At 32.8% G+C, this 8,939-nt stretch overlaps 1 protein-coding gene across 2 annotated transcripts; it reads right to left on the bottom strand.

Annotated features, from left to right (window-relative positions):
• On the bottom strand, positions 1–6,108 carry LOC127711152 (uncharacterized). 2 transcript variants are annotated; one of them, XM_052217102.1, is made up of 5 exons: positions 6,053–6,108; positions 5,279–5,456; positions 3,366–3,653; positions 1,730–1,772; positions 1–711 (listed from the first exon to the last, which is right to left on the bottom strand). In XM_052217102.1, the coding sequence occupies exons 1-5, from the start codon at positions 6,083–6,085 to the stop codon at positions 540–542; spliced, it is 714 nt and encodes a 237-aa protein (XP_052073062.1). In that variant the 5' UTR covers positions 6,086–6,108; the 3' UTR covers positions 1–539. The 2 variants fall into 2 exon arrangements, with proteins under 2 accessions (XP_052073062.1, XP_052073063.1); XM_052217103.1 differs by lacking the exon at positions 1–711 and having other exon boundaries at positions 1,709–1,772.
• Positions 6,109–8,939: the final 2,831 nt, after the last annotated feature.

Below are 8,939 nucleotides of genomic sequence, written 5' to 3' on the forward strand. Positions count from 1 at the left end.
TTGATGACATACACAAATTTACTCAGGGGTTAGTTGAAGAATATTCTCTAAAAAAATGTTAATTTTCGTGATTTGGTTTCAAACTATGCATGCATGAAACGGTTTTCTATTAGGCAGATTCCAATCAATAGCTTTAGAAGTTGTTCTTTTTAAATACTTACTATTGAATGCATTACCTGATGAACGGCAATTATATTCAAAATAGAAGGTAAATTTAATTCTTTCGATTGAAATAAGGTGTGTGTAATTGTTAATATCTATATACAATAATGAATTGCAAAATAGACAAAAATGCCAAATGTATATCTAATCATGTTCATGCAGATAGTATGACGATGGTTTTTTATTCAATATTCGACACATTAAGGTCAACAGTTTCTTCTGACAATTGAACACCGGTATGCTACTGGTGCCTTTATTAGGTTATAGAATATAAATGCCATTCCTTAAACACTGTAGTAGAAGGACAAAAACACCCAGCAAAAATGAAGGTCAAATATATGCATACATAGAAAGATTTATTGAGTTGTATGAACAGTTTAGGTATGGAAATAACAAGACTTACATTCAATTAGAGTACGATTTCTGAAAATATACAATATCAAGTTTACTTGAAAATACAACTCACCATTACTACCATCTACGAAAATGAAGTGTGTGTGGTTAGAACTGTCTTCCTTTAACGTTGTTAACATGTTGTCTGCAGCTGATCTATTTCAGATAAAAAAATATGAGAAAATAGAGAATTTTAAAAAGCAACTTTAAAGAATATGCATGAATCTAAGTATATAAACAAACTTAGTATGACAATTGCATTTCCCTCGTATATCGTTAGATTTAGTTATCAGCCAACAGACAAGTCGGTTTCAAGCTGTAGTCAAATGCATGACTCGTTGTCATTTTGCTTTGTTATTTCTATTACCTATTCTAACCTAGGACTTGTACTTCTCTTAAACTGTTTGTATTGTGCGTATTTCAGTGTGTTTGTTTATTGCACAATGGCTATAAGTATAAAGGGGAGGATTGAGATCTCACAAAACATGTTTAACCCCGCCGAATGTGTGCGCCTTTCCCCCTTCAGAAATATCTTGCCTTTGTTAGTCTTGAGTGTGTGTTTTTTTTAAATTTTGGTTCATTTGCTTGTATCGAAATTTAGTGTTGCGTCCTTTTCGCTGAACAAGTGTACATTATTGTTAAGAAGCAAGCTGTAGTCCGCCTCCGATTGCAGGATTTCATCACTGCGTTGAAGACCCACTGGTGGCCTTGGGAAGAGGATACACAATATTTTATTACTGTCGAAATACCTCATAACCATAGAATTACGCTTTCGATAAGACATCACTACTGCAATGACCTTACTATTACCTAAGAGTACTCTAGAAATAATGTCTATACGGAAACAATTCAGAACACTTATTGTAGGGAGGAAGACAATATGTATACTACACGTATACTACACAGGAAACAAATATCATATACATGTACACATGTAGTTGATAATGTTGCACGTTAATCGATACCACAGACCATAAAAATCAATTCGTTTGTGTTTAATTGCCATCAACATGAATTGATGTTCTTTTAATGGTTTGTTTTACTGAAAGGTAGTGAAAACTTGCTTCAAGTTAAGATAGTTTAGTAAAACAGCGATACAGTTGAAAAAGTTCAATAGTTTGATATTTAAAAAATAATAAAGGGAAAACAACTTGAAAGACAAGAGAACACTTACCGTTTGGTTTTAATTACATCATTGTCCAACGGGCATTGTTCTTCTGTAATTTTAAAGAACAGATCATTTGTTGTTATATATATTTTCATCCTTAGAAAATTTAAATGCTTAAAAAAAATGGTTACGAATAATAATAATTAATTTTAAAATGTTGAATTAGATAAAGAAATATTAATGGAAGGTAATGTACATGATCGATGATATATCATGAACACAATGTACGTACATAGAGGCATCATGGCATATCGTAGACCTTTATACATAATCTGCTCATTGAATAGAAGTTTAGACCTGAGGTTTCTGATTCAATCTACGCTACACTGATAATGTTTTCGTTGAGGTTTACATCTAATAATACTATTATACCAAAACGATGCTAGTGACCTTCTGACAATACAGCTACGAGGATTCACTCCATGTTCAACGCCTTATTGTGACTTTGAAATAAATACCCTCAACTCAAATGATGTGTCTTTCCTTTTTTGTATTGACACATGCATCTTTAAGTCATTCTATTTTTAGATCAATACATGTCACGAAACAATTCAAACTAGAAAAGACAAGGCAGGTAAATGAATTTCAATTAAAAAACAACTAACTGTTGGGTAGTCCTCAATCAATGAAAAGACATCTAAAATCAATCTACAATCAAATTTAAAGTTTTCTTTACCACATGTTACGCTCTGAACGGATACGAACCAAGAAATAAGAATAAAATTTAAAAGAATATGTACTGACGGATTTGAAAACCTAACGCAACAACAGATTTTTCAATAATGCTATTCTTATCAAATATGTTTATTTTTGTATTTGATAAGAATAGCATTATTGAAAAATCTATTGTTGCGTTAGTTTTTTAAATCTGTTAGTTGTTGTTTTAAACATTAATGTCAATAATGTTTAAATCATGTGGTATGAATTGAAAACCTAGTTTTTGCCCTATTTATGGATGTTTCAACGACGAAAGCAAGGACTACTGGAAACCAATGTCTAAATGATTGACACGGAAGTGAACAGTTGTGGTGGAGAAAATTTGATTTCAGTGTTTTGTACCTTCTGACTTTGCCTTAAGTCGTAAATGTGCCTCTTATTAGGCTATAATTGGCATAAGATAACTAAATGTGAAACGGTCAAATGAGTTTAATCAAAATAATAACATTTAACAAAAAAAAACAGACAACAAATTGACACAAATAACCTGTGGACTAGCACATGACAGATATGGCGACTTTAAATATATGTATGTTTATATGCTTGGAAAAGTCTTGGTTATATGCACATAATAGGTCGTTTTAACACTGGAAATATGCTGTTGAAAATATAGCTGATGTTTTGTTTGGTTTTATAACGTTTATCAATAAATGTGATTTAAATCTGTAAAGAGTATTAGTTATCTAGTCCTACTCTTTATCCACAAGGGAATATAGTTTGCAGTCTTTATCAATTTAAAATAGTCAAAGTATATTCTCCAGTAGTATTACCGATTTAAGAGGAGACGCTTACCTGGTCCACGCACCCAGTTTCGCTCCTTTTTAAGTTCATGCGATACCCCAAGTTTTGATGTGTTACCATGATACCTCTTTTAAATCGATTTTCGAGATTTGAACATCAGTAAACTACTATCGCATAAATATACCTTTATCGTAGCAATGGAGTTTGTGACAGGAACAGTCTTCTTCTGAGGGAACGCAAAAGCAGGTATTTTTTGGCTTACTGACAAAGTGGTACCCACTTGACAAATCGCATCCACAGGTTATGTCACTTTTCAAACTTCCTTTGTGAAAAACGTATTGACCCTTTTCATTACAAAAGGACTTCTGAAACACATATTTACTGCTTCCATCAGTTGAGAAAGGAAAAGGCTGATATCGGTTGTAGTTGCAGAGTGCTTTGTTGAAAGACGGTTCAAATATAAGTTTGCTGCCTGAAATTAAACATATTTGACAATTTCAATACAAAAGCAAATCTACCTTTTATGATATTAACCAATTTCACATACTGTCGTTGAAAGGCTGTTTGTTACCCGTTTTCCAACGATCTTATACTTCTAAACAAGACACAATTTATGTAGATTTTTACAACAACTAACCAATGGCCATTGGTAGATATTACTGTTGGTGAACGTTTTGTCCCGTAAGGTACATGTATCCACAGCCGATACCAGTCGTTAGAAATATTGTGTTGGCATGTAATACCGTTGAAACGGTTGTTAATTTACTTTTCATTAATGTTAAATTATTTAAAACACTAGCTAAAAAGGTTATGTTTACCTTTGCTGATCTGACCTAACTTTAGGGATTTGTTGGTTTTGGATTCAATTCAATTTTGTATTTGATGTGGCGTACCAACTTAATTGAATCGAGTGACACGGATGCTTTGTACCAAATTATAAACCTGGTATCTTTGATCTCACGTATATGCATATATTTTTAGATTTCAAGCTTTGTTTTTCACATCATGTATTTTAAGTTGGGTATTTCGGCTGACATATAAAGAATGTATACATTTGATGAATCATATGCGCTTTTCAGAAATACCCCTTATCGGTTACTTTTAAAAGAAATAAAAATAAAACCTACGATGTATAAATACCTTACTACGTTTCTTGGGAGCTGTATGACAAAACGTGACATTGAAAGGATGAGTTACATCCTTATACGGTCAGCTTTGCCTAATGGAGTTTGAATCATTGTTTATTAATTCGTTTATATTCGTATTAATCAATGGAGAATGGAAGAACTGATTATCGCGAACTATAAACTTTTGACATTTTCACTAGGGAAAATTACGGAAACATAAATTGTCTCGAACATGTAAAACTTGGGTGTACTATAAATAGATGGGAAAATTAGAAAACGGCGAAAATGCATCATAAATGATTTTCATTATGTTATAAATCATGTCCTAAAGCACTGACTTCTGAACTGATGATAACTTCTGGGACTAACATAGTCCCTTCGAAAGTTTAGATGCTTTACCTGACACCAATGTACCATTTGGAACAGGATTAACACACACAGCTTACATTATCTGTCACGACCCTATCCCGTTTCCAATTAAGATAACCCTACGACAAACTGTAACCGCAGCAGCAAGGATTAAAGTCTTAGTTTACGAAAATGCAAAGAATATACCAAGGAAACAACTAAAAACCAAATGACGTGAAAAGAAAGGTAGAAAAGACGGAAAAAAACAATGCAGTCTACAAAAATCATTTGAAAAAAACTTAAATACTTCAGTATAAAACCAGAGATGCACAGTACCCACATGCTCCGGAAAGGTAAACATGTCTTGCATTTAAACATTACTATCGATTATCATAACCCGTCACGGGTAATAATCATCGATAGTATCAATGGAAAAACTAACCTCCAATCAAACCTTCCGCCCGCCCGAAATCATCATAATATCAGCCGGTTTCGCACTTAAAGCAATCCTTTCAAAATAAGAACGACACGTCTAGTGTTGTTTTGTTTTTAAGATTCATAAAAATGAATTGAATTTGGCAGTAATGGCTACTAGTTGAAGTGTATATAAAGATATTATTACCTATGCTGCTATAGTCCAATCCATCGCAGTTCTCGTGATTTATATTCCGTAAGGAATGAAATAAACAGACGTACTGTGTAGTACCGCAATTAAATTTTCTCCCTCTAAAACGCCACTCCCCTGCATCTGGACATCTTACTTTATATCCTAGCGTCACAGCGATAGCAATACAAATTACCTTTTAAAACATGAAAGGTTTATCACTAGACATGAAAAAACAATATGCCGCAAGCTCATGCAAGCATGGTTGTTTTCAATATTCTAAAAAACAAATACACGCAAACAGCCGGTTTGGGATCGCTGTTTACATATACATCAATAAAATATTAAGGTATCTAATAGACTAAAGATTGATCAAATGTAAAACAGTAAAAAAAATAATCAAAAATAGATATAAAGATATATGTGCGACGCTCACAGATTGTAGTACTTTTTTTTTTAATTCCTGCAATAAAAACTTAAATATGATTAAATCACAATTCTCTATTAATCGATATCAATACTCACTGGCAAAATGAAATCGAATCATTATGATAGTTATCATTCTAAATTTATAAGATGGAAAACGAATGTGTTCGTACCTTTATCACCAATATTATTAAATATCTTATTTAAAAATTTCCATGGAATTTGTACGGTGGACCTATAAAACAAGTTGGATACCTAGAATCGACAAAAAAAAAAAAAAAGACAAAACATGGCTTTTAAAAAGGTTAAGTGGCTTTATTCTATTTCAGAAATCTAGATACATGTGAGAATTCACATATAACTTACATGAATCAACAAAAGCAGTGATGACTTCTTCATTCTGCAGCGTCCATTTCGTCGTATCTATCTATATAAATCATGAACATATCATTAAACCCGTTAACATTACAGGTATATATTGACATTTGCATCCTTCTATCATAGGAGTTTGGTTCATTGATAATAGTTTTTAAATCTTATGTTCAATATTGCTCGATGATATTAAGGCTTTCACTAGCTATTGGGGAACAAATCGCTTAGAATCTTAAAAACGGTGAATGTGTTCCTAAAAAGGCATTTTCTATACAAGAAACTGCAGTTTTAATGACGACGAAAAAAAAAAAAGAAAAACACCAATATCTCAATTTTTTCCCCTAAACAACAGTCCACAATACAACTCACAGAAAAAGAAATACGGCGGACACAAAAACTTATTTTGACATTAATATTCGACTTCTCCTGGTTGAATGGTACGAGTCTTCAACATGCTAAACGGAATAACCTGCGTTTACCCTTAGGTATAGTACAAAACTACTATTATAGTACCAAATGATCTTCCTTTACTAACATTATCATTCGTGTTACTTAAACACAAATTAAATTCGTACTTCCGTATAAGTCATCATTTGGAAATGTGTCTTGCTAAGCACTAAAACTACAAATTTTTGATTCATTTATGTTCGTGGGTACCAATTGTCATGGATTGAGTCAAACTCGCATTTTCGTGAATATTTGGTTTCGTGGTTTCGACAAATTCTACATATAAATCAATAGAAAATTTGTAATTCGTTGAACATTTGAATTCGTAGTTCATCTTTACCAAAGAAATCCACGAACATTGGTATCCCACGTATAATAATGAATCCACTGTAGTATGTAAACTATCGGTCGGATAAGAGCTACCGAAATCACAACATTGTGTAAGAAAGAAGTATATACGGAACACTGAGATAATGCACGCAACTTAATGTGTTGGTGAAATCTTTTGGACTCCTCCGTAAAAATATGATAAGTATAATCAAGTGCAAATCTGCAGCAAAACATATGCTATACATAGTTGTCTCAATGACGTCAAACCTAACCTCCATAGTTGTATATAGACGCGACTCTTATAAGCATTTACTGTAGCTGATATCCGATTCCAAATAAAAGTTTCATAAAGTTATACAGGATAATGTAAGGTTTTATATCCTTTTGTCGTTTTGAATCTTTTTTTTTTCTCACCAAACCCAAACAAAAACTACATTTTGACCCATTCGGGACTTTTGATGTCAAATGGACTGTGGCATAATGACATATTGACATACATCGTTTCTTCAGAAGAAAGGACTTATTACTTGTCAATTCATCTATTTGTGTTTGTTTATGAGTCCGCGGCAACCACTTTACATATTTAGGACGTGAAAAAATAAACAATTTAATCACAGGAATTGTCTGCGAAAATTGTACTGCCATAAGAAAATATGATATGTTTCATTGGAGCAAATTTTGCCTCGTAACGGACCACATGTAGACCCATCAAAAAATGTTGCAAGGGTTATTAAACGTGCAGATTGAATGGTACTTTTCGTACTTTTTCGTACTTAACTTAAGGTCTTGCCGCTTAAGAAGGAAATATTTACAACTTCATGCGACAGTATCTTAGATGACCATGGCACTATTATCTATTACTTTCTTCGCATTAGCAATCTTATAAATATGTTATATAAAAACAATCACACAGGCAGATAAAATATGAACGAAGGGAAACAGGTATTACCGACTTTACCGTATCGGTTTTCCTCATTGTTGAAGGCCTCCCGAATGCCTATAATTGCTTACAGCCAACTTTGGTTGATAGTTGTCTCATTGGCAATCATACCACATCTCCTTATTTTTATATTAAACAAGGAAAGTAACTATAATTTACACAATTCAAGATATTTTTCACAAACATACTAGATCCAGACTTTAACATAACATTTTGTTGTGAGCTTTGATGGCAAGGGGGATCAAATAGGGACTCGGTGGGAGTTTTTGAATTTAATTGCAATATATTTTAAGAATATGTCATGTAGGAAGATTAATTGATTCAAAACTGAATTATATGATTTAAGAAGGGAAAATGTGATTTGGATTATTGACCTATTAGAATTAATTGTGTATCTGCTATTTTTTAGCATAACTAAATTGCAGAATTGTCATATATACAAGACAAATTTACATTGATTTTAAGTCATATAAGCATGATATCTAACAAGCACACATTTTCAACTGGTTTTATAGTTTGTTCTTATGTTGTGCTGTAACACCACTGTCCAATGTTATGGGGAGGGTTGAGCGCTCACAAACATGTTTAGCCCTGCCACATTCTTTATGTGCCTGTCCCAAACCAGGAACCTGTAGTTCAGTGGTTGTCGTTGGTTCATGTCTGTCATATTTGTTTTTCGTAAATTGTTTTGTTATAAATTAGGCCGCTAGTTTTCTCAATTGAATTGTTTCATATTTTCATGTCGGGGCCTTTTTTAGCCGACTATACGGTATGGGTTTTCCTCATTGTTGAAGGTCGTACGGTTGCCTATACTTGCTTACATCCACTTCATTTGAACTTTGGTGGATATTGTCTCATTGGCAATCATACCACATCTCATTATTTTCATACAATATCGGTTAGAAATGAATAATCATGGCATCTGATGATGGCTGACATCTTTAACAAATGTTAAATTACATGGAAATTGTTTGGCAAAAATTGCTAAGTCGGCTTGTTTGCTAAAAAGCACACATGTTGGGAAAATTCTAACGAATCTATGAGTGATATTTGTACTCGTATCATTTTAATTGTTCATATAAAAAAATCTGTATGTTCATAGTATGTGTAATTTTTTACTTTTGAACGACCAGCCACAACAATACATACGGGACAAGACGGTAT

The sequence above is a fragment of the Mytilus californianus genome, unplaced genomic scaffold (genome assembly GCF_021869535.1).
Source record: "Mytilus californianus isolate M0D057914Y unplaced genomic scaffold, xbMytCali1.0.p SCAF_8, whole genome shotgun sequence".
Taxonomy (NCBI): domain Eukaryota; kingdom Metazoa; phylum Mollusca; class Bivalvia; order Mytilida; family Mytilidae; genus Mytilus; species Mytilus californianus.

Coding starts and splice junctions, on each gene's coding strand:
- LOC127711152 (XM_052217102.1), bottom strand. CDS start 6,085: ATGAAGAAGTCATCACTGCTTTTGTTGATTCAT. Junction 1,773..3,365: donor ACTCCATTGCTACGATAAAG/GTATATTTATGC, acceptor TTAAAATTACAG/AAGAACAATGCCCGTTGGAC. Junction 712..1,729: donor GATGTAATTAAAACCAAACG/GTAAGTGTTCTC, acceptor TATCTGAAATAG/ATCAGCTGCAGACAACATGT.